This window comes from Onychomys torridus, chromosome 10 (genome assembly GCF_903995425.1).
Source record: "Onychomys torridus chromosome 10, mOncTor1.1, whole genome shotgun sequence".
In the NCBI taxonomy this organism is placed as follows: domain Eukaryota; kingdom Metazoa; phylum Chordata; class Mammalia; order Rodentia; family Cricetidae; genus Onychomys; species Onychomys torridus.
This window is the reverse complement of record NC_050452.1, coordinates 37583884-37610386: the sequence shown is the minus strand read 5'-3', so window position 1 is coordinate 37610386 and position 26503 is coordinate 37583884. Positions and strand designations below refer to the sequence as shown.

Below are 26503 nucleotides of genomic sequence, written 5' to 3'. Positions count from 1 at the left end.
CACAGTGTGATTTTCAGGATCTCAGATATTTTTGTTGTTGTCCCTAGTTAAAATTCCAGGAGGATTAAATTCTAACTAAGTTCCCTTTTTACTCAGTTAGCCATTGTGAGTACAGTTTTCTTCATCATCCAAAGCCTTACATGTCCCATGACTGCTTTGACACAAAGTACTAAAAAGTTAAAACAAGAAAACTTGTGAAAGATGTGAAATAACTGGTTTTTTTTCACCCCCTAGGCAGACCATACTAAAATAATGTACTCGTGAAGAGGAAGGTCACCCATCCTCAAAAGCAAGCATGAGCATAACAATAAGAGGCTCTTGGGGTACAGCGATGACTCAGCATCTGCTGCTCTTGTACAGGACCCGGGATCAGTTCTCAGCACCTGTATCAGGAGGCTTACAAGCACCTACAACACCAGCTCCAAGGAACCTAATGCCCTGTCTTCCATGGACAGCAATGCACTTAGTGTACACGAACTCACACAGATACACATACACATACAGACAACTAAAAAATAAATGACTAAATCTCCAAAGAGCAAGAGAACCTAGGGTGATTTCCAGCTGAGGCCTCTTTCATGTACTCTCTGGGAGCGTTTGAGATGCTTAGGTTTTACAGATGTTTCTCTTCCTCCACCAGACACACACTAAAAAAACTATTTCTTGGCCAACCTAGTCAACGTGTAGATAGGAATTATATCTTGGGGGTGGGGAAGGAGCAAGGGACAGAAACAACTGTAAAGACCTACAGGCATTTGAATGAGATATGACTGCAGATTCTGTTCCCATGCCTGGATATTGATCATCGTACTGTGGCGATAAAAAAGTATCCATGTGGGGAGACTGGAGAGATGGCTCTGCTTTAAATCATTGTTGCTCTTTAGAGGACCCGGGTTGGATTCCCAGCACCCACATGCTGGTTCACAGCCACCCCTGACTCCAGTTCCAGGGAATCTATCACTATCTTCTGACTTCCACATACATGCATGTAAAACACTTATATAAATAAAATAGGATAAATCTTTTAAAATAGACTTGAGTTTCCTAAGAAGAGAATTAATTTAGCACATTAAGGTAGTGTCAGATCTTTAGACTGATGACCTGGTATCTTGATATTTTACAGTGATTAACGAGGCAGAAGGTCAAGTATGAAGAAGAAGAAGAAAACAAATAAAAGTCAAAAATGGAAGAAGAGAGAAGAAAGGACAGGAAAATATAAATGAGAAGTTGGTGTAACACTACTTTATTTCAGAAACAGAGATTCAAATGCCAATAAAAAATGAGTTTTCAGCCGGACAGTGGTGGTGCACGCCTGTAATCCCAGCACTCGGGAGGCAGAGGCAGGTGGATCTCTGTGAGTTCAAGGCCAGCCTGGTCTACAGAGCTAGTCCAGGACAGGCTCCAAACCTACAGAGAAACCTTGTCTCAGAAAAAAAAAAAAAAAAGAGTTTTCATGTAATAATACAGTTGATTCTGAGAGCATAAAGAATACCATATTGCGCTAACCACTATTATCCATGAAATATAAAATTTTCTGCTCATCTGTGGTCTTGCTTCCTAAAGTTTGGCTGCTTGGAATTAACCATGGTCTAAAATTATTAAGTGGAAAATTTCAGATAAACAATTTATTTGTTTATTTATTTTTAGTTTATGTGTCTTCATGTATGTCTGGGTGAGAGTGTCAGATCCCCTGGAACTGGAGTTACAAAAAGCTGTGAGCCACCATGTGGGTGCTGGGAATTGAACCTGGGTCCTCTGGAAGACCAGTCAGTGCTCTTAAGTGCTGAGCCATCTCTTCAGCCCCAAGAACTAAACAATTTATAAATTTTAAATTTAATGTCATTTTGAGTGGTATGATAACATTTTAGGATAACTTACTCCATTCCACCTGGGACATGAACAGGCTGTGGTCTAATGTATCTTTACTGTATATATCACAAATTAGCAACCAACTCAGGTATCAGATTAAATGTAGCACTATTACAATGTTTATATTCCAGTAGCAATTTTACTATTAAAAATTATGATTCTTCTGCTTGCTATTAAATATTAATAATCTCTTTCTAAATATAAAATTTATATCGGCCCTGGGTTCAATCCTCAGCTCAAAAAAAATTTACATCAAGCTTTATCAGAGATAAATATGTATAGGAGAAAGCTAAGGGATGGTTCTATTCATGAATTCAGGTGTACCCTTTAAGTGTTTGCTGTAACCCTGAAATAATGGGGGTGCTATAACATCTAGAGCAATAACCCTTCCATGTGATACAAGTTCTTCCAATGGGTCTGCAGTGAAATGGATTATTTTCCCATGCCATACCAGCTTCCTAGCATGCAATGAAGTGCTCCAAGATACAAACTTTCAGAAAGGGACTGGAAGGCCTGTATTTACAATGGAAGAAGCCTTCATCTTGGTGGCGCTTACCCCTGTATTGCTAAGAGCTTCTAGGTTTCTAAGCCTAGTTAAGAGAACACCCCTCAGATGACCCAGGACACCCTCTAGAACATAAGAGCTTCCCAAGGTACTCAACAGTCAATGACATCGTAACTAGAACTGATTGTTTTCACTGTCCTGTTAGGGAATGTCAGTGAAAGACTGAATCAAACATCTGCTGCTCATGGATAAGCCCACTCTACCTGATTCTGGAGTAACGGTCTTCCTATCTCACCTACAATCCATTTAAGCATGTATGACATACTGAGTGTCCACTCTGTGCAAAACCTCCAGAAATACAAAGATGGGTAAGCATGATCCCTGTCTACAGCCCTCAGGAAGCTGAAAAAGGGACAAAAAGTCTTTCTTTTTCATTGTCCCAATAACTCTAACACCACGTATCACACTAGAAATAAATACAAGCATGAGAATTTGGACTTTGGTTAGTCTCACACCACGGACACCAATTTAACTCAGTCCTGAAACTAACTGCCTAAGCTAATACATACTCGTGAGTAAAGGGTTCAGTCCTGTTTACTTCGGTTACAGAGCTTACAGAGTGGTCTCCAGGTTACTAGGAACTTCTGTTTGACTTAATTCCAAACCACAACTTCCTACAACCGCTTCTTCAAGCTCGAGACTTTTCTAGAATTTACCAAGCAACCCTGTTACTACTGACATGGGCAAGGGCCAGAGGGGCACTAATCCCAAGAGCGCCTGTCTCCACAGAGCTTGAGCGATGTGACACCACGCTCCTGGCACAGGAGCCACTCTGGAAGACTCTGAACCCTTCTTATCAGATGTGTGCTCATGTCGAAACAGGGATGGAAATGAAGTTAAGCATATAAAAAGATACAATCTACATAAAAACAATTTTAGACTCCATACACAAGTTGAAAATGTTATTTTAGAGCATCCAGTTAGAGACAGACAGGACAGAAAATAAACTGTTCCGTGTGAAACTCTTTTTCAAGACAAGGGAAATTCGAAACAGTTGTAACTGAAAATAGTAAACTATCCTCTGAAGTAAAATTGTATCTGTACTGCAGAGGGTAGCAATGGTCTTCCTTTCCTCCTTTTTTCCTCCTGTCTTTGTTGTTGTTGTTGTTGTTGTTGTTGTTGTTGTTTTGTTTTGTTTTGTTTTGTTTTGTTTTGTTTTTCAAGACAGGGTTTCTCTGTGTAGCTTTGGAGCCTGTCCTGGATCTCACGCTGTAGACCAGGCTGGCCTCAAACTCACAGAGATCCTCCTGGCTCTGCCTCCCGAGTGCTGGGATTAAAGATATGCTCCACCACCGCCTGGCTTCCTGCTTTCTTTTCTTTTCTTTTCTTTTCTTTTCTTTTCTTTTCTTTTCTTTTCTTTTCTTTTCTTTTCTTTCTTCCTTCCTTCCTTCCTTTCTTTCTCTCTTTCTCTCTCCCTCCCTTCCTTCCTTCCTTCCTTCCTTCCTTTCTTCCTTCCTTCCTTCCTTTCTTTCCCCTAATTTCTCCTGGAGTAGCAAGATGATTTCAGAGATAGATTTTGAAGAAACAGCCCTGCAATTTCTTGTAAGAATGCGCAACTTCTAGTATGGCACACCTTATGCAAGGTTTTTTATCTTTCTTTGCCTTGGTTCCTCATTCTGAAATGAAACCAAATAAGCCTTATGTGTATAACTTAACACTGTGGCCAGCACATAGTTAGTGTTCCAAATGTCACACCATTTTTATAGTGTGACCTGCTCATAAAGTTGGCCATTGGCTAGTGTCTGGCAACTTGGACATTTCTAAAGCTGGTAGGGGGTGGCTCACTGTGCCTCAACCAAACATGAGTATGATTTGTGCTAAACTTCACTTTCCTTCTAGCACCTGTAATTTTGGTATACACTAAGACAAACACCGTGGGTACTGAATCTGTAGTAATCTTCCCTCATAGACATGTTAATTATCACAAGTGCAACAGAGGACCACACACATCCTTCATTATTTGTACTGGCCCCTGGGACCTGGTGACTTTGATTCTGTTTTGTGTTCTTCCACTGTGATGACTTGAGCTGACTGTGTTCTTCTTTAGTGTCTTAATTAGGCTTACTATTACTGTGATGACCAAAGGTAAGTAGGGGAAGAACGAGCTTATTTGGCTTACATACCCACATTGTAGACCATCATTTAAGGAAGGCAAGATAGGAGCTCACACAAGGCAGAAACCTGGAGGCAGGAGCTGATGCAGAGGCCATGGAGGAGTGCTGCTTGCTTTCTTACTTCACGACTTTCTCAGCCTGCCTTCTTATAGAACCCAGGACTACCAACCCAGGGGTGGCACCACCCACAATAGGCTGGGCCCTCCTCCATCAATCACCAATTAAGAAATGTCCTACAGGCTTGTCTTCGACCTGATTTTATGGAGGCATCTTCTTAAGGGGTCCCTCCTCTCAAATGACTTTAGCTTGTGTCAAGTTGACACAAAACTATCCAGCATGGTTAGGAAGTCCTCGTTGTGATTCTAGGCATGGAGGTGGAGTGGGGGACTGCTGCGGAATATTTGTGTGACTGTATAGATGTGTCTCTGCCTAAGGAAGCTTCAGATTGGTTTAATAAAGACCTGAATGGCCAATAGCTAGGCAGGAGAGGATAGGCGGGATATCCGGGAAGAGAGAGGAAGAGGAGGAGGAATATAGAAGTGTGATTTTTTTCACCAGCAGACTTGGAGCAAGTTGGGTGTGGTGTACTGAGGAGAAGTAACCAAGCCACATGGAAGAACACAGATTTTAAAAATATGAATTAAGTTACAAGAGCTAGTTGGAAACAAGCCTAAGCTAAAGAAGCTTTCACAATTAATAATAAATCTCCATGTCATTATTTGGGGGCTAGTGATCCAGAGACAGTCTGATAAGAAAGCTTGCTACAGGGGACCTGTCATGCTATTCCGCTCACTTTGACTTTATAAACTATCTGAGGTGTCCATGCTGTCCTGAAGACAGCAAACCAGCCAAAGAGCACCACTGTTCAATCTAAAGTTCCTGCTTTCTTAGCTAATAATTGTTGCAAAATTTACATACTACTTGGTTTCCTTTATTCAACATCTCAACATTTTTTCTTGAATAAACTCCAGTCTTGCCCTTCCCTGACTCCAATGCCCATGTCCCAGGGAGCCTCCCCAGGAATGCCAAGTGGCCTATTCCATCTACCATTTAGCTCCCTAAGTAGAATGCAGCATCGCTTACAAACCTCCATGGTCTGTGTTATGGTAAGGTTGTGTAACATAAACTGTCATGATCTTTGTTCCCCAGGTCACTGGAATATGCACAGACATGAACGAATTAGCTGCCAAATGAGAGAAAAGGCAAACTGAAGAAATCAGCAGCCCAGTGCACAAACTGAAACACTAGTTTCTCAACATGAGACTTCCAGGAGATAGTTTAACTGGAGTTCTGATGATCTCTATAAAACATAATTCCTCAGGACACTTTGAAAAGCACAATAAGTGAAATTAGCAGGAACTGCTTCAGGAAAAACTTTCACTACCATGTTGTATGAGTTGGATGCAGAGACAGAACAAAGTGTGGCCACCACAAAGGATCCAATGGCCATGAGGGGACCGCGATGGGGCCTACAGAAGCAACAGACAGCTTCTTCACTGGCTTTTGAATAGTGATTCTAAGAAAAGAGACAAAAAAGCAGAGATTCATCCACTGCAAGCAGGCATTGAACACATGTCCCCCCAAACAAGGAAGTAACTCGCTGAGAAGTGTTTCTGAAATTTTCTAGAAAACAGACTGAGAGGTGTCACCTGGAGGTCTTCCTAGTATTGTTAGTAGTTATTTCAAGAATTCTGATTCTTTTCTTTAAATTCCAAATAATTCAATATAAGCAATTAGTTGCTTGTTTAGGGGGTAAAGATCTAGTCAATGCCTTGGTACATGGGGCCAGTGAGCAAAGCCAGAAAAGACATGGACTCTGAATACAGGTTATAAAGGGATTTCTGCATGTTAGACAAGCACCTCATTCTGCTCTGTCTGGTTCTCACAATGACTGAAGCCCCTGCACGTTCAGAGGGTGGACCGGGATCTGACATAAGAAGGGCTCTCTGTCTTTTCATTCTGCTTAAACAGTCAGGGTACTTTTAACTTTGTACAATTAGCCTTCCATATCTACAGGTTCTGAGTCCACAGAATCAACAAACTCTGGAAAATATCTGGAGGGAAAATTACATCTGTTTGAACATATACAGACTTTTCTCATGTTGTTATTTCCTAAGGAATACAGAATGAGTATTTTTATAGCATCAATATTGTGTCTGGTATTATAAGCAATATATAGGTAATTTAAAACGCATAAGAGGATGTGCACAGGTTATATGCAAATGATGCACTATTTTATGTAATAGATTTGAGCATATGGTGAGAGGAACCACTCCCTTCACAGACATCAAGGGCCAACTGTATAGTAGACATCTTCAGAGTCTACTTGATGTGTATGGTGTTTTGTCTGTGTGTATATCTGTGCACCTCATACATGCCTGGCTCCTGCAGATGCCAGAACAGGGCATCAGACTCCCTGGAGCTAGAGTAACTGCTGGCTGTGAGCATCCACGTGGATGCAGAGAAAATCACACACAGGTTTTCTGAAAGAACTGCCAGTGCTCTTTCAGCGTCAGTGAGCCGTCCCTCTGCCCTCACTGTGTTGTGTTTTAATAGCATCGATCCGTATTTCTAAGTTGACAATGTAAGTTTCTGCAGGTTTGGGGTTAGTAATGTGCTACCATTTACCATTCCCGTTGATGTATTTCTAGTCTTCTCCTGGACTAACTATATTAAATTCAAGTTATAACAAATCATTGCTATACAGCAAAAAGTTACTAATGTTTCCCTAAAACTCCACTTGCAATTTTAAAATAATCCTTATTTCTGGTAACAATTCTTATCTGAAACCCTATTGGATTTCTGAACTTCTTGGACAACAACAACAACAACAAAAAAAACGTAGCATATATATCATAAAATATGGCATTTCTCAATAGGACAAAGGTAGTCAATGTAACTAGTCATATTAATAGTTCTGGGCACACATACACATGTGTTCAAAGGGAACAGAATAAAGAGTGAGCATGGTCTCACCACAGCTCTAGTTTTACAAGTAAGAGTTTTGAAGCTTTTGGTTTGAAGCATTTGGGGGAGTTAGAAGTGAGAGAATATGGTTCAACAGTGCATGAGCCTGAAGAATAGCACAAGTCATGGCGATATGGCACAGTAGAAATAACAGAGCTCAGGAAAAGCAATGGCATTCTGTATAAATGAAGGGCATTCTGTATAAATGAAGGGAGCCAAAACACAGAATAAGAAAACAACGACAAAACAAGAAAATCAACATCTGAGAAAAACACCCCAAGAACAGGCACAATTGAGCCCAAATACCAGGACCACCAGATATTCACCATGATCACATTTGCTATACTATGCTGTCAAGAGAAATCCAGTTCCCAGCCATTCTCTACAACCCAAAATTATTTCTAGCAGAGAAGACTATGTCAGTAGTAGAAAATACCATGGCAAGACTTTAATTGAGCCAGAGATAGCAACTCATTCACATTTCTTGTGGAAAGCTAGAAGCTGTCTAACCCAAATCCCTCCATTCCTCACTGTACCTCAACATCCCACACAGGAGCTCACTCGACCCCTGAGTCTTCAATCTCCCTGCCTCCAGCAAAGAACACTGTGGTAGATGCTTAGCATCAAGAGTTGAAGAATTCTTCTGCAATCAACTTCAATAAATGGTTCACCAAATAACTCATCAGCTTCAAGCAATGAAGAAATGTTCACACAAAGCAGCTTAAGCTCTGATATATAATATGGTGGGGCTTGTGGGGAAAAGCCATGTGCTCAGAATACCTAATAAATTCTAGACCTATAACAAACAGGGATGTATTTTCTCTGGCATATTAATTAGTTCAAAAGTCTGACACCAAATGGATAGCTATATAACTTAACCTATACTGACAGCCAAGTTCTATCACATGCTAAATTTCATCTTTCAAATCCAAATGCCAACAAACCGTAACCTGAAGTTCATTAACTCAATGGAGAGTATCACCTACTTAATGGTATCAACACTGAACCCTGCAGAGAGGATTGTCTCCTACCTCCGCTCGACCCTCATAGTAGGTTAGCACAGATTTGGTGAGCACAAAAAGTCTCTCTTTGTAGTTTAATGGTGATGTCTTCTTTTTCTGCTGGGACCTCTTAATAAGAATCTCTTCTAGGATAGTATTAAAATTCATCTCGGTCTTCTGGTTGCTCTTTCTCCTGCCATTGAAGATCCTGGGACTCTAAAGTAAGAAAATAAACAGTGAGAATATGGCATTAATTTTCTAATGCTGTTGCAATTTTAAATTACAACACCCTCCAGCTAGGATGGTCTTAAGTGTCCAGACTGGGGAGTCCAAGGCAAAAAGCTCTTCCTCTCTTAGCTCAGCCTCCATCCTGCTCATCCATTTCCTAGGAAACACTAATCAAGATTTCCGATGATGACGATGATGATGATGATGATGATGATGATGATGATGCATACCTTTGTCTCTCCCAGTATCTCAGCTCTCTAAACACATTCTGCTATTTGACTTTAGAGAATAAATAACTCAGATGGCAAAGTGCATTCCACTGCCTGTATTGTTGGTTTAGGCCTCAAGATCTTGGGATTCGAAACACATGACCACACAGCGTAATTGATTTGAACAATGAAGGAGCACGGTAGTGGATACAATTCACACTCTAACTCAGGAAAGATGTCATCTTGATGTGGTATCAGAGTGGTGTCACAGGGAAGCTGTTGCTACAGGGATGTCCTTTGTTATCTGTATTACCTTGCTCCATATATGGCTTCTATCCAGACCTCAAGAGAAAAGAAGCCCACCCAGTCAAGAGTTAACCCTCCTCAGGACGACCTACCTGGATACAAAGATCCTCAGTCCTGTACCTAGAGCCTTAAATCTTAAACAAGAGCTAGCAAGATGGCTCCAAACCTGATGACCTGAGTTCAATCCCCAGAATCCCCCATGGCAGAAAGAGGAGAAACAACTCCTGTAATTTGTCTATTGACCACCATGGTATACAGAAAGAAAAGAAGGGAGGGAGGGAGGGAGGGAGAGGAGAAGGGAGAGAGGGGAGGGGAGGAGAGGAGAGGAGAGGAGAGGAGAGGAGAAAGGAGAAGAAAGAGAAGAAGAGGAAGTTTGAGGAAGGAAGGAAGGGAGGGAGGGAGGGAGGGAGGGAGGGAGGGAAGGAAGGAAGAAAGGAAGGAAAGAAGGAAGGAAGGAAGGAAGGAAGGAAGGAAGGAAGGAAGGAAGGAAAAATTCAACCAAATTTAATTCTCAACCATTTGAGAATACAAAAGTACTCATAAGAGTACTTCTTCCCTGAGGCAAGCTGAATGAAGGGCAGCTTTCCTTCCCTTGCCTCCTCCATGCCCTTTCAAGAAGTGATTGCATATCAAAGCACAGAAATAAAGGAGTCTCTTGAAGCACATTGAAAGGCTACTTGATACAGATATTGAACTGTTAAGGAATTCCGCCATGCCTCCCTCCAACCTGATAACTTCAGTGCTCTACAGTAACTATTCTCCCTTACTCAATGACCATCAACCACTTGGGCTCCTCCGACTTAAAGAGGGCTTCTTCAACAGCATAACCTCTAAACATCCACCCCTTCATTTAGAAAGTATGGTGGGAAATACAAGATTAGTGAGGTTTAAATGAAATGTAGATAATAAACTTACTGTGCAAATGCTATACAAATATCTATTGTGGTGATCATGGTGGTTTGAATAGAAATGGCCCCCATAGGTTCATAGGGAGTGGCACTATTAGGAGGTGTGGCCTTGGTAAAGTAGATGTGGCACTGTTGGAAGAAGTGTGTCTCAGTTCACTTCCTGCTGTCTGCCAGTCTGGATACAGAACTCTCAGATCCTTCTCCAGCACCATGTCTGCCTGCACGCTGCCATGTCTCCCACCATGGCGATAATGGACTAAGTCTGAAACTGTAAGCCAGCCCAATTAAATGTTTTTCCTTTATGAGAGTTGCTGTGGTCGTGGTGTCTCTTCACAGCAATAAAATCCTAACTAACACAGTTGTATTTAGCTCCACTGTCATTTCCCTAGCTCAGAGCATCCTAATCTCACAGCTGAACAACAGCAGCACCTTCCCAACTGATCTTCCATTACCATCACTCTTGCCTCATTTGATTCTAACTACATACCCCTTCTTCCTGTTGAATCAGTCTTCAAAGTTCCATCGGGTCATTTCATTCATCAGACATCCTTAGGGTCCCCCAACACCTGCAGGATAAAGCCAACACTTAGACTGACTCTGAGGATGTTCACAATCCAGTTGCAATCTGACATCCAATTTTCACTTCAACTCTTCCCCAGTCATTCCAAACTCAGATCGAAATAGCAGCCCAACCCCCCCCCCCAGTATTCATTCCCTGGTCTACAGCTCTCACCCCACTCCTCTCTCTCCATCTATGAAAACGCCATCAACTCAGAACTCCTTCCTTTGATGCAACCCTTTCTTGTGTCTCTAGTTAATGGAAATCTTCCAGTGTCTATACCCATAATCTCTCTCATTCATCATAAAGTTAATTATATTCTTCCATGTCTACAACAATGTAAAAAGCTTAACTTCTCACCTAGCTATTAATCTACGAGGGTGTACATTAGAATCACCAAAATCAATTTTTAATTCAGATACCTAGGTTTCTATGTGCAGGTAGAACTGTGAGCCACTATCTTGAAAGAAGAGCCTGAAGCCTTGTGCCTTTTTTGTTTTCTTAACCACTCTTGGTGCTTATAGTAGCCTCTTGATAAACTACAACCTGGATCATAAGACTAGCCTATATCATAATATCCTGTCTCAAAAATAGATAGAGCTAGATGACACAGAAATAGATGTAGATGAGATAGAGAGAGAGGGGTACTCTTTTGTTTTCCTGAGAAACTATTGGTATGCACATTCTACTTCTTTAGAAATCTTTTTATAGGAAATTTTCAGGAAAGGAAGAAAATGGCTACTCAGGAAAGGTTACCAGGAGAGAAACCAGTTGTGCTCTAAACACAAGCATACAGTGTGTGTAGTTCTGACCCATGGAGAACTCGACTGTTATCAAACAGTACGAAGACTTTTGGAAGGCACTAGGGGACAGCTAGAATGTGTTCTAGAAGTGAAAGGTCCCAACACCAGAAATAAGAAAAACGTCTCTTTAATGACTCCAGGGTGAGGGGAAAATCACCCTACCTGATTTATTGAGAAACAGAACTTATTGAGATACAGAATCATACCATGTGAACTAAAAGGAATCTTACTCATCATCCCCTTCACCTCACAAATTAAAAAGCTAAAGTTCAATTAGGCATCTTGCCCAAAGTAACATAGACCAAAACCAGAAAATGAAGAAAAAAAACCTCTCTTGGTTCCAAATGAAGGACTCTTCCCACCATTCCACAACACACAAATTCACTACTTTGTAATAATTCATATGTCAATGGAAAATTCTGGCCAACAAAAGCCATTGTTCTTTGTAGGGTATAAAGGAAGCACATTTCTCCTCATGGAAATGTTCAGCTAAAGATGGAGGGCTGAATACACCCACTTCCTTCCTGGAAGTCCATCAAAAAATAGCTATTTTATTTACTTGTTGTTTTTTAAGAAATTAACACTCTGAGGGACTGAAAAGTTGGCTTAGCAGTTAAGAGCTTGTACTATTCTCAAAGATGACCCAGATTTGGTTCCCAAGCACCCATTTTGTGGTTCCAGAATCCAATGCCCTCTTCTGGTCTCCACAGTCACCTGCACTCACACGCACATACCCCCCACACACACACACATATACATAAGCACATAATTTAAGAAATAATAACAATAAGTTTATAAATAAATTTTAAAAATTAAAAAGAAATTAACACTCAAAAGTAGAAAACAGAAAAATAAATTTAAAAAATTCTAGAAAGTAGAAGACAAGTATATGCTAGGTCTCACAGAGGGAGGAACAGACAGGCACCTGGAAACAAATCATTTTATACTGTAAAACCTCTAGATAGTATAAAAATTGAGTCACCAAATTCAGGAGCCCTAGAAGTAGTGAAGTAGTGGTAAAGAAGAACTTGAAGTGCGCGCACATGTGTGTGTGTGTGTGTGTGTGTGTGTGTGTGTGTGTGTGTGTGTATACATGCTATGGGATGTCTTTCTGTATGCTGTGAATATGTGTTGCTCCCATTGGTTAATAAATAAAGCTGCATTGGCCTATGGCAGGGCAGGATGGAGCCAGGAGGGAAACCAGAGAGAGAGAGAGAGAGAGAGAGAGAGAGAGAGAGAGAGAGAGAGAGAAGGCGGGGTCAGGCAGATGCTGCAAGATGTAACAGAACAGGTAATGCCACAAAGCCACATGGCAAAACATAGATTAATAGGAATGGGCTGAGTTAAGAGCTAGTTAGTAATGAGCCTGAGCCATAGACCAAACAGTTTGTAATTAATATAAGCCTCTATGTGTTTATTTGGGACCGGGTGGGACAGAAACTTTTGGTTACAGATATGGGTACATATAGAGGCCAGAGATTAACATCTGTTATCTTTCTCAATCGAAACAGTGTCTCTCATTGGACCTGGAGCTCGCTGACACACTAAGCTCGCTAGCCAACAAGCTTCAGAGATCTGCCTGTCTCTGTCTCCCCAACACTGGATTATAGGCGTGCACTGCTGTACTTTTTAATGAGGATTTTGGTGAATGGAACTCAGGCCATGATACTTTCATGGCAAGGACTTTACAAAATGAGCCATTCCCCAAACTCTCTAAAGGAAGGAACTAGTTTTTCAGGGGAAGGGGGTGAGACAGGGTCTCACTGTGTACCTCTGATTGGCCTGAAACTCTCTACCTAAGTCATGTAGACCTCAAACTCACAAGGCATGCACCACCATGCCCAATCCCAAGGGAACTTTTTACAGGTTTGGTAAGACACAGAATATAATCCCTCTTCTGTGTAGGTCTAGTAGGCAGCCATTCTCAATTCTAGGAAAAACTAAAGTTTGGGAGATTTTTTTTTTTAGTTTGTTTATTTTTGTTTTTGTTTTCATGAAACTTAAGACAGAAGATCTATTCCAAGAGAAATGAAGAGCTGAGGCAGGGGTATCATACTGCAGTGGGAACTAATGTCAAAGGGTCTAAGCACATACAAGTGAATTTGGACCACTCAGCTTTTTCATGCCGTGTGGTCCAGAACACTGGATACAAATCAGACCCAACTATCACTGCTGAAACTTCGGACAGGTGTGTTCCTCCCAGAAACACCACAAATGTATCACCTGATAGTTAGGCCCAATGCCAACAAGGCCCATTCCCAAACACAAAATTAAAGAAGGCTTAGGATCACCAAAGAATTCCAGAAAGATCTTACTATCAAACAAGTATGCCACAAGGTTGGGACATAGCCAAAATAAGCAATAAAGTACCCAGGGGCGGGGGTGGGGGGTCAGCACTGGAAATCAAAAGGGTAGAAATTAAAAACTCAGGAGACTTAAAACATAAACTGAGAAAGTCTCCCAAGAAATAAAACAGAAAGCCGAGCAGACAATGAATTGGGAAGAAAATACAATAGCATTAGAGGGCTCACTCAGAGGCCCAGAGTGTGAAACTCAGGACTTCTAGAACAAACAATGGGAAGAGAAAAAAAAATTAGAGAAGTTTTGCCAAAATAAAGGTTATATCCAGATAAAATATAACCAGGTCAAGCCACATCTTATAAAATACCAAAATTATGGTAATAATCAGAAGACTCAAAAACCTTAAAAGTAGGTAATAATAAAAAGATCAAAATTCAGAATGCCGATCACCACAAGCAATACTGACAGCTCAGGAACAGAGGGTTTAGAAGAAACTAAAAAACGAGGAAATGGAGGAAGCACCATCAGAAGACAATAGATTTCTAACTCAAGTTGTACGCTCCGCAGAATATCAATACCGGTAGAGGATCATAAATAATGCAGCATTCATAGGATCATAAATACAGCACTCATGTATGCAAGGTTCTGAACTGCTTGCCTCCTTTTCACTCTTCTGGAAAACTACCTGATGACGTAGGTGTTCTACCAAAATACGGCAATAAACACACAGAGAGTTCTGGAATCAGGGATTCTAACACACACAAAAAAGGCAAGAAGACCTCCCAATCCCCCATCATGATGAAGAGGAATTCCAAGATGGATGACAGCGAGCAGCCAGTGAAGAGATCCTGTCCAAAGGGCCAAATTAGAAGGCTCCTGGGAAGAATTCTTGTAGAAGATGAAACTAAATGCATGGGGAAGTTCATAAGAAGTTAGCTACACATATCAATGTAAGAAATAAAGCGAATTCATTCCAGGGAAAATTTTTAAAAACCATACAGAAAAAGCATGCAAAAGCCATCAGAGTGCATCCATCCTGAGCCTGGCTATATAAATAATATCCATAGCATAACAGCAATGGAAATACTAAGTAGTGATCTTGTTACTGTTGTAAATGGTTTTGGAGGGCAGGAAGTGTGCTTCCATGTGGGTGAGAGAGGAGTTGGTGCAAGAGACACATTCTCTTCGGTAGTGACAGATGGAAGAGGAAGTAGAGGAGAGCATAAACTTGAGACATCTAGTAACACGAGAGGTTATCAAGAGACAAAATTATACAGATTGGTTTGGCTTTTCTGTGATACTCGAGTGGGTAGACAAACTCTGTTCTGTAAAACAGGATGAGAGCTCCCTCAGGAAACGGCAGAAGGATGGGCTGAAGGACAGAGGGACACGGAAGCCAACCAGCAGATTTAAAACTATGACTACTGAAATCTCACTCATTCTAGTTCATTTTTTAAATAAGATCTAAAGCAAAGAAGACACTTTCTCAGCTAGACGAGAATCTTCCTCTTCAAGGAAAACTAGCCTGCTTAAAGACCTGCATGCTTGCTTAAAGTCTTTGGGTTGATTACGTGGCACCATAGTACAAGTGACTCCATTTTGATTTTCTTAGTCTGGTCTGTTGGAGCCTAGAACAGAAGCCCAACTCCAAACAATGGCTCCCCATGGTTTTTGTTTTAAAAGATGTACCATTCCTAAAAGGTTTGACAAAATAAACATTATCCTCTCTGAGAGTCAGAAAACATGAGAAGAGAGCTAGTAGCAGATATGTGTTTCTCTTCTCCAGAGGCAGATCATTTCATTGCCAATGAATCAGTTAAAAAAAAGTCTACAAAAACACCAAACTACAAACTGCCATATTCGTATCTGTGAAATCCTGTGGAATCTAAACCAGGGAATGAAGACAAACTTCCCTAGAAATAGTCATCCATGTCCTGAAAGGTCACCAATGATCTTTTGATGATACCTGTGAAACCCAGAAGGGTGAGCAGACCCTGGAAGAACGGTCCTTTACACAGAAAATATATTACAATTATAAACATCATGATTAACTTTTACCTGCTTGGTGATATAAGTTCCCCCTGGACTAGTCTTGAATTCCCAGGCCTCAAGAGAGCCTTCCTACTCAGCCTCCTGTGTGACTGCACTAAGGGCACATAGCACTAGACCAGGCATGGTTTTTGGTTTATTTGTTTGTTTGTTTTTTTAACTATTTTGCTCTATGTTGACACTGTCCAAACTACCAAGCACTGCAGACGCATTGCATCATCCTTTCACTGACAGCTTTCTGAAGCACATACCTACACACCAGTCACGAGCTGAGAACAAGAGTCGGGTTTCCAGCCCAGCAGTGCAGCTACAGCACCAGTCCCGCTCACTGCACTCTGCAGGGAAGGAAGGCAGAAGGGGTGGGGTGGGGGGGGGGAGGCTGCTGAGCTCTGGGCAGCTTCACTCAGGAAGATGATTGAAAGCAACTGAATTCATCTTCCAATGGCCACAGAGATGTCCTGTGAGAAGGAACCTTTGGATCCCCAAAACTCAAGGGAGCTGTCTCCTCTGAGCCGGGACCCAGTGCCCTGATTTTCTGGGCAAAGAGCTGCTCTGTGCCTTTCTTACCCTTGTGGATTTCACAGGAGCCAGGACACAGATGACTAAATCTGTCTTTAGCTCCTTCCCTGAGTTTGTCTAGATTCCACAGTCTTTGATGGGAATATCATAGTTTGGGGCAGGGGGCAGGGGGTTAAGGTATCCTCAAATGCTCCAGATTCATCTCCCAAACATTATATAAGTCAGGGTTACAAATACATGTTTTAGTTTCACTAGAGGACAGGGTCTCATTATGTTGCCCATGCTGGCCTGGAATTCATGGTTCTCCTGCCTCTGCCACTTAAATGCTGGGTTTGCAGGCACGTGCCACCAGGCCTGGCTACAAATAGCTTCTTTGCATAAAACTAAACTGCCAAATGAAGTCCCCTTTGTCTTTGTCTCTCTGCAGCTAAAGATAACTTCACTCTTTACCTTGGCCGCTATTAAAAGCTTAAAACAGACCTTACCAGACTTTGAACACTAATATTCTGAAGCAGACAACGGAAAAACAATGTCACCATCTCACCAGTGACACACTTAAACCACCAGAGTTTGGTCTCTGTTCAGTGTTGCAGATAGTCTGAGGGCAAGACTAATGCTTCAGTTTCATGGTCCAGCAATTGCAGCCAACAGATCTTAGAACCTCACACATCATCAAAGACTCTGACAGAGAAGAATAATTAAAAAAAAAAAAAAAAAAGTGGCCACTAGGGTAGCCTGTCAATTCAATACAACCTTTCAAAACTCTCATCAAAGGAGCGGAAACGCTAACCCAGAAGATAGGCAAAGGACGTCAGTGCCGCTCTCCTCCTTGGGTGGTGATTAATTCAAAGTGCTGAGAGCAAGTGACGGTTGAGTCTCAGCCTCAAATAGGGCATCTATACCATCCCCTCCAAGATTCAGGAAAACCGAGCAAGAGGGAGCAGAAAAAAAAAAAAAAATTAGGAGCCAGAGGAGAGGTAGCAGTGCTGTAAAACTCTGTTTCCTGGACACAGCCTGGCTGTGAATGCGCAGCCGCAGTGGACACCCACACAAGACTTGCAGAAGCCCTGCAGGCACCGACTGGGTCCATCCATCAGCATCCAAGCACGGGAGGGGAAGGGAGGATTAGGCCCCATCCCTCCCTGAGGACCTATGGGCAGTTCATAATGCCTGGAGAAGGAAGAGTAATAATCCTCAGTGGTGGGCCCCCCGATAAATTACCCTTGCTCCAGTAAATAACCCCTGACCTTGGCTCATGCCAGCAACCCTAATTAAATGCAGTAGGGCATACGCACACCCTAGAGAGAGAAAAAAAAAGGAAAGAAAAATAACAGAGAGCTTGCTGGGAAAATGAGTGGGCTTGGTGAGGTGGAGATGGTTATAAGAAAGGATAGGAGGAGGAAGATATGATGAAAGTATGTTACATATATGGATGTATGTACATGTGAAATTATCAAAGAATTCTTTACGTCATCAAAACTGAACTTATATGTCATTATAGTGGTTTCACTTTTTCCCTTCCTAATAGGAAAGCCTTTGCAAAAGCTAAGGAAGAATTCTAATGATTTCTGGAGGAAAAACAAGTAACCAAGTAAACTTTCTCTCTTTAAAATGGTGCTGGCAAATCCAAATGTAAAATAAAAGAAGTTTCTTATCACATATTTATGCAGAAAAATTGTGGAAAGTGAAAATTTACTCTTCGTTGGGAATTAACAGCAATGATCTAAATGGGGCTAAACATTAGCTAAAAAGCAAAATACATTTACCTTATTTTTCAGGATATGCCTGAGTCATACTGATTTCATTTTGTTTTGTTTTACTATATTACTGGGAAATTTAGGTAGGCTAATTTTTTTTTTTTTTTTTGGTTTGGTTTGGTTTTTGAGACAGGGTTTCTCTGTGTAGCTTTGTGCCCTTTCTTGGAACCCACCCTGTAGCCCAGGCTGGCCTTGAACTCACAGAGATCTGCCTGGCTCTGCCTCCCGAGTGCTGGGATTAACTCCACACCTGGCAGTGGGCTCATTTTCAATGGCAATATTCAAACACAAATTGTCAGCATGTCAATCTGAATATTAAATTATGCTGATGATATCAAAGTTTATTGGTATATCATTCAGCTTTTCATTGCTATAATCAAGTAATACCTAAAGGAGCTAACTGTATGAACAAGAAAGGTCCACTTAGGCCACAGCTTTGGAGGTTCAGGAGCATGATGGCTACATTGGTTTGATTTTGCTAAGGACCCTCTCAGCTGACTCACATTATGGAGCATACAAGAGCAGGACATGTGATGCAAGCAACTGTGTTTCCATATGAGAAACCAAAGAGCAGTGAAAGGGCAGGCTTATAACAGCCCTCAGGAGAAGCTAAATTACTTTAATCCCAATGACCTCCGTCTAAACCATACCTCCCCAAGGTCTTATCTCCCAATATTACCACACTGAAGACCACCTCCAAACACACAGCCCCAAATATTCTTCAGGTTGGGGTCACCAAAGAGTAAACCATTACCCCCTTTCAGAAAATAATGAACCACTTCAGTGAGAAAATATCATATTAGCAGAATGTTGCAGGTTAGAGATACGCCAGCACATGAGTAAGGTAGGTGTCAATGTTCAGATCTTGATGGCCATATCCTGACATATAAGTTCCTTCTAAAGTTTATCTAGTTTCAATCAGAACCATACATAGAAAAGACATGTGTTGCCATGTGTGGTGGCACATGCCTTTAATCCCAGTACACGAGAAGCAGAGATCCCTGTGAGTTCAAGGACAGCTTGGTCTACAAGCAAGTTCCAGGTCACCCATGGCTGTCACAGAGAGAAATCCTGCCTCAAAAACCAAAAAAGAAGGAAGGGAGGAGGGAGGAGAGGAGGGAGGCGGGGAGGGAGGGGAGAAATGGGGGCATGTTTATACTATTTCATTTCAAATGTCTGGTAGTAGTTTTTAATATTGGAAACTTAAACTCTGGGATGAGTTTTCTTTTTTTTTCAGTATCTTATTACTATAAGAAGGAAGATAGGGGCTGGAGCGATGGCTCAGTGGTTAAGAGCACTGACTGCTCTTCCAGAGGACCCAGGTTCAACTCCCAGCACCCATATGGCAGCTCACAGCTGTCTGTAACTTCAGATTAGGAGATCCGACACCCTCACACAGACACACATTCAGGCAAAACACCAATGCACATAAAATAAAAAAAAAAGAAAAAAAACAGGAAGCTAAACTTTAGCTAAATAATAGTGACTCTTTTAATGACATGTATTCTTCACTTTCTAAACTAGAGGCAGCCCAGGCATATGGCTGAAATTAAAAGAAACTGACTGGAAGAGTTTTTCCACTTGGATGTAATTCTAGGATCCAAATGCATTCCCGTGGAGGAAAGAAAGTATGCAGCACACACGGGACAAATCCTGAGAGAGAAACAAACCCAGAACACTCTGGACATTACAGAACTGAGGAGGATCCACAGAGCCTCCAGGGGGGTGTAAAGGCGTGAACAGTCATCACAGGTCTTTCCACTAACTGACAGCCCAGTACTTTTTCCACCATCCCCAAACCAAAGTTCTGTCACTCATAAACATCTGCACAAAAGTCCTCAAGCCGGGCCTTTCCCCATTTGCATTATGACCTGACCTAAACCTCTGCATCTCGCTCTGCCACTACAGTCTGGAATTCCATGATTTGAGAATTCACCGCATATTCCATAAAATAAATCGATGCCCAATTTTTTCTAGTACACTATGAAATTCTTTTTTTTTTCTTTTTTTTTTTTTTTTGAGCTGAGGATCGAACCCAGGGCCTTGCGCTTGCTAGGCAAGTGCTCTACCACTGAGCTAAATCCCCAACCCGACTATGAAATTCTTATAAAGAAAACTGTTTCCTCCTGCAATAGATGGGAACTAAAAGAGACTCGAAACTGGGCAGTGTGCAGAGACTGAGAGACCCTGGGACACTCAGACCTAAGTGGGGTGTCTTTATTAAACCCCTCCTCTCGGGGCACAGGGAGCTCTGCCACAGAGGAGGCAGAAGAATTCTAACAGCCATAGACGGTGGATGCCATCCAGGAAACCATGTCTACCCAACACAACAAGGCTAACATGAATTCAAGAGTGTGGCGGCACGCCCAGGGCCTGCCCAGGTTCAAGCCAGATGGGGCCCCAGAACTGAGAGGAAGATGTGGACAGGAACTCCCATGCCTAAGCAAGAAGCTCTCTCCAGCTGACATCCACTTGCAAAGGAAAATTTCATTTCCTCTAAGGGATTCTCACTGTGGTATATACAAGCTACACCATGCCCAGCAGTAGATGGCCAACACACAAAGGAACGTGGTGGTATTTTTGTAGACTCATATCACTTGCTTTGTTTGGGTGTTTGGGTTTTTTTTGTTTTTGTTTTTGTTTTGATGAGGGGTTTCATTGGTCTTTTGCTTGTATATTATGGTTTCCAATTTTTGTGCTTTTATGGTGTGGTGTGGTGTGGTGTGTGTGTGTGTGTGTGTGTGTGTGTGTGTGTGTGTGTGTGTATGAGAGAGAGAGAGAGAGAGAGAGAGAGAGAGAGAGAGGTTTCTTATGTTTTTTCTTTCGTTTTTGTTGTTTTTCTTTGTTTTTAAGTCTAGTTTAGTTTTCTGTTTGCCTATTTCTAAAGAGAGAGAGAGAAAGACAGTATGGAGTTGGGTGGGTGGGGAGGTAGGGAGGATCTGGGAGAAAGTGGGGGAGGGAAACAGATCGGAATATATTGTGTGAAAAAAATGTTTGCAATAAAGAGAATGCATGCATTCATGTCACGTATGTGTAAGTTTTGTTCTGTCTCACATCAGTCTCTCAAAAATGTATTTCCAAGTCTGACTACTTGTTCTTATATAAATCAAGCAAAAGAATATACATTTAGCATGACCTGGCAGTCAGAACCTTGCTTGGAATAAAGTGAGCATTTAGTAAGTAATTATGGCCTTTGCTGTATTATTTCAGAAGCAAAACATCAGAGGTAACAAAAGTGTCCGCTTCAGAGCCTTCCCTGGTTTCTATGTCCCTTGCTGTCACTGGACAGACCTAAAAGAACACTCCTCTATTATGCAGTTCAGTGTCCCAAGGCCTTCACCATAGGCTGGTGATCTTCGTGTCGAATTTTCAGTCAGCATCCAGGAGTCCTAACTGACAGCCAGCAGACTGCCTCTTCTCTGAGATGCTCCTGGGACCCAGGTCTGCGCTGTGCAGATCCTCTCCTGACGGGACTGGGGACTCAGAGCTTCTTCACCAGAGAGTGACAGACATCTCTCATGAGTGACATGATTCTCTGACCAATCTCTTGCACTTTGTCCCTTTAAATGGGAGCATCCTGTGCCCAATACTGTTCTGAAAGGCCTTTTAACATATAGGTGGTGGCTCAGGGTGAGAGAAGCCCCCTCTGTCCCGGACAAACAAGAAAACTGAAGGCAAACCTCACAAATTCTGGGGGTTCTGTGACATTCTTGAGAAGATTCATGGGCTGAAGCTAATGAGCTCCAGCATTGCCTTTAACCCTATAATTCAATTCTTCTAGATCAATATGCTAGAAACCCACTGGCTCCAAGAGACCTACTGATTTAAACAGGAAGATCACCACCTAGGAGGCCATCATGTGTCTTTTCATATATTAAAAGACCAAAAAGGGTTGTTTGTTTGTTTTTTCATGAACTCACAGGTTCTAGCAATCCTCCTGCCTCAGCCTCCCAAGTGGCTGGGACTACGGATATGTACCACCATGACTGTGCTTCTAAAAGAACCAACTGTTAATGTGTCAACGGTTCTCTGAACACTATCTTGAAGATGTTTCTCCTGGTATCACCCTCTATTACCTCATTCTATCAGTTATTCACAGCAAAGTTATCTGAGGAGCAAGACCTGGTGGAAATACCAGAAACAGCTGAGCTCATGGACATGGCTCGGATCTTAGCTTCACAGAAGTCACCTAACTCCCTTAGGGGCTCTCTTGCCTCTGGTGAGAATAAAGAGGATGATGCTCCAACCTCAAAGGACTACTGTAGGAACAAACAAGGCAATGCACGTCTTAGACACAAGCAAACAGTTGGGGGGACCGTTGCTCAGCTGGCTCCTGCCATGTCTTTATTCTGAACTGGTTCACGTTTATACACTCAACAACTGCTGGCTGATCATCGGCTGAGTGCTAGATATAGTCTCAGGCTCTGGAAGACAAAACCTTAGAGACAGCCATTAGATGAAGCCACTCATAGCCTAGTAAAAGGAGCAGAAATGGGAAAGCTCGTGATTTATTTACCATGTGCTAGACCACAGACGGCTCCTGCTGAGACAGAAGATCAGCGGTAAAGGGGATGTCAGGGAGCTGGGAGTGGGAACATGCCGTTGTATTCCTAGCACTGCAGAGGTAGGGGCAGAAGGACTGACAAGCCTGTGAATATGTGTTGCTCCCATTGGTTTAACTAATAAAGCCTGCATGGCCTATGGCAGTGGCAGGATGAGCAGGAGGGAACAAGAGAGAAGAAGGAGAGAGAGAGAGAGGAGAGAGAGAAGAGAAGAAGGCGGGTCAGCAGCTGCTGCAAGATGTAACAGAACAGGTAATGCCACAAAGCACATTGGCAAAACATAGATTAAAGGAATGGGCTGAGTTAAAGCTAGTTAGTAAATGAAGCCTAGCCATAGACCAAACAGTTTGTAATTATATAACCTCTATGGTTTATGTGTGGAACCGGGTGGGGACCAGAAACTTTTGGCTACAGATATGGGTACATATAGAGGCCAGAGATGAACATCTGTTATCTTGTCTCATCGAACAGTGTCTCTCATCTGGACCTGGAAAGCTCGCTGACACCACTAAGCTGCTAGCCACAGCTTCAGAGATCTGCCGTCTCTGTCTCCCCAACACTTGTATTTATAGGCGTGCACTGCTGTACTTTTTTAATGAGGATCTTGGTGAATGGAACTCAGGCCATGATACTTGTCCAGGATGCAAGGACTTTTACAAATGAGCCATTCCCCAACTTCTCTAAATGAAGTGAACTAAGTTTGTTCAGGGAAGGTGGGGTGAGAACAGGGTCTCCACTTGTCACCTCTGGATTGGCCTGAAACTCTCTACCGTAAGTCATGGAGACCTCAAACTCACAAGGCATGCACCGACCATTGCCCAATCCCAAGGGAAACTTTTTACAGTTGGTAAGACACAGAGATATAATCCCTCTTCTGTGTAGGTCTAGTAGGCCAGCCATTCTCAATCTAAGGAAAAACTAAATTTGGGAGATTTTTTTTTTAGTTGTTTATTTTTGTTTTTGGTTTTCATGAAACTGTAAGACAGAAGATCTATTCCAAGAGAAATGAAGAGCTGAGGCAGGGGTATCATTACTGCAGTGGGAACTAATGTCAAAAGGGTCTAAGCACATACAATGATAGTGGACCACTCAGCTTTTCATGCGTGTGGTCAGAACACTGGATACAAATCAGACCCAACTATCACTGCGAAACTGGGGACAGGTGTGTTCCTCCCAGAAACACCACACAAATGATCACCTGCTAGTTAGGCCCAATGCCAACAAGGCCCATTCCCAAACACAAATTAAAGAAGGTCTTAGATCCCCAAAGAATTCCAGAAAGATCTTACTATCAAACAAGTAGTGCACAAGTCTGGACATAGCCAAAATAAGCAATAAAGTGACCCACGGGGCGGGGGTGGGGGTCAGCACTGGAAATCAAAAGGGTAGAAATTAAAACTCAGGAGACTTAAAACATTAAACTGGAGAAAGTCTCCCAAGAAATAAACACGAAAACCGAGCCAGACAATGAATTGGAAGAAAAAGTACAATAGCATTAGAGGGCTCCTCAGAAGGCCCAGAGTGTGAAACTCAGGACCTTCCTAGAACAAACAATGGAAGAGAAAAAAAATTAGAGAAGTTTTTGCAAAATAAAAGGTTATATCAGATAAAATATAACCAGGTTCAAGCACATCTTATAAAATACCAAATTATGGTAATAATCAGAAGACTCAAAAACACTTAAAATAGGTAATATAAAAAGATCAAAATTCAGAAGCCGATCACCACAAAGCAATACTGACACAGCGTCAGGAAAGAGGTTAGAAGAAACTGAAGAAACGAGGAAATGGAGGAGCACCATCAGAAGCCAATAGATTTTAACTCAAGTTGTACACTCGCCGAATATCTAATACCGGTATGAGGATATCATAAATAAATGCAGCATCATAGGATATAAATACAAGCACTCATGTATGCAAGGTTCTGAACTGCTTGCCTCCTTTTTCACTCTTTCTGGCAAAACTACCTGGATGACGTAGGTTTCTAATACCAAATACGGCAATAAACACACAGAGAGTTCTGGAATCAGGGATTCTCCACACACACAAAAAAGGCAAGAAGACCTCCCAATCCCCCATCATGATGAAAGGGAATTTCCAAGATGGATGAACAGCGAGCAGCCAGTGAAGAGATCCTGTCCAAAGGGCCAAATTAGAAGGCTCCTGGGAAGAATTCTTGTAGAAGATTGAACTAAAATGCATGGGGAAGTTCATAAGAAGTTAGCATACACATATCAATGTAAGAATAAAGCGACATTCATTCCAGGGAAAATTTTTAAAAACCATACAGAAAAAGCATGCAAAAAGCCATCACAGTGCATCCATCCTGAGCTCTGGCTAAAAATAATATCCATAGCATAACAGCAATGGAAATACTTAAGGTAGTGATCTTGTTACTGTTGTAAATGGTTTTGGAGGGCAGGAAAGTGTGCTTCCATGTGGGTGAGAGAGGAGTTGGTGCAAGAGACCACATTCTCATTCGAGTAGTGACAGATGGAAAGACGGAAGTTGGAGGAGAAGCAATAAACTTGAACGACATCTAGTAAACACGAGAGGTTTATCAAGAGACAAAATTATACAGATCGGTTTGGTTTTTCTGTGATACTCGAGTGGTAGACAAACTCTGTTCTGTAAAACAGGATGAGAGCTCCTCACAGGAAAACGGCGAAGAGTGGCTGAAGGACAGAGGGACACGGAAGCCAACCAGCAGATTTAAAACTATGACTACTGAAATCTCACTCATTCTAGTTCATTTTTTAAATAAGATCTAAAGCAAAGAAGGCACTTTCTCAGCTAGACGAGAATCTTCCTCTTCAAGGAAAACTAGCCTGCTTAAAGACATGCATAAAGTCTTTGGGTTGATTTACGTGGCACATAGTACAGTGACCTCCATTTTGATTTTCTTAGTCTGGTCTGTTGGAGCCTAGAACAGAAAGCCCAACTCCAAACACATGGCTCCCCATGGTTTTGTTTTAAAAAGATGTACCATTCGTAAAAGGTTTGACAAAATAAACATTATCCCTCTGAGAGTCAGAAAACATGAGAAAGAGGCTAGTAGCAGATATGTGTTTCTCTTCTCCAGAGGCAGATCATTTCTTGCCAATGAATCAGTTAAAAAAAAGTCTACAAAAACACCAAACTACAAAACTGCCATATTCGTATCTTGTGAAATCCTGTGGTGAGAATGGTCTAAACCAGGGAATGAAGACAAACTTCCTAGAAATAGTACTCCATGTCCTGAACGGTCACCAATGATCTTTTGATGATACTTCCTGAAAAATCCAGAAGGGTGAGCAGACCCTGGAAAGAACGGTCCTTTACACAGAAGAATATATTACAATTATAAACATCATGATTAACTTTTACCTGCTTAGTGATATAAGTTCCCCCTAGACTAGTCTTGAATTCAGCGGCCTCAAGTGGAGCCTTCTACTTCTACACCTCCTGTGTGACTGCACTAAGGGCACAATAGCACTAGACCAGGCATGGTTTTTGGTTTATTTGTTTGTTTGTTTTTTTTAACTATTTTTGCTCTATGTTTGAGCACTGTCCAAACTACCAAGCACTGCAGAGCGCGAGCATCATCCTTTCGCTGACAACTTCTGAAAGCACATACCTACACACCAGTCACGAGCTGAGAACAAGGAGTCGGGCTTCCACCCAGCCAGTGCAGCTACAGCACCAGTCCCGCTCACTGCACTCTGCAGGGAAGGAAGGCAGAAGGGGTGGGGGTTGGGGGGGGGAGGCTGCTGAGCTCTGGGCAGCTTCACTCAGGAAGATGATTGAA

General features: G+C 42.0%; 1 protein-coding gene across 1 annotated transcript in view; it reads right to left on the bottom strand.

Annotated features, from left to right (window-relative positions):
* The window catches only part of Tec (tec protein tyrosine kinase), a 105631-nt gene that overhangs the window by 58323 nt on the left and 20805 nt on the right, over positions 1-26503 (bottom strand). Inside the window, exons 2-3 of the mRNA XM_036201036.1 lie at positions 10655-10733; positions 8547-8732 (exon numbers count right to left, since the gene is read on the bottom strand). Of these exons, the coding sequence (XP_036056929.1) occupies positions 8547-8684 (138 nt within the window). The 5' untranslated portion in view covers positions 8685-8732; positions 10655-10733. The remainder of the gene's footprint in view (positions 1-8546; positions 8733-10654; positions 10734-26503) is intronic.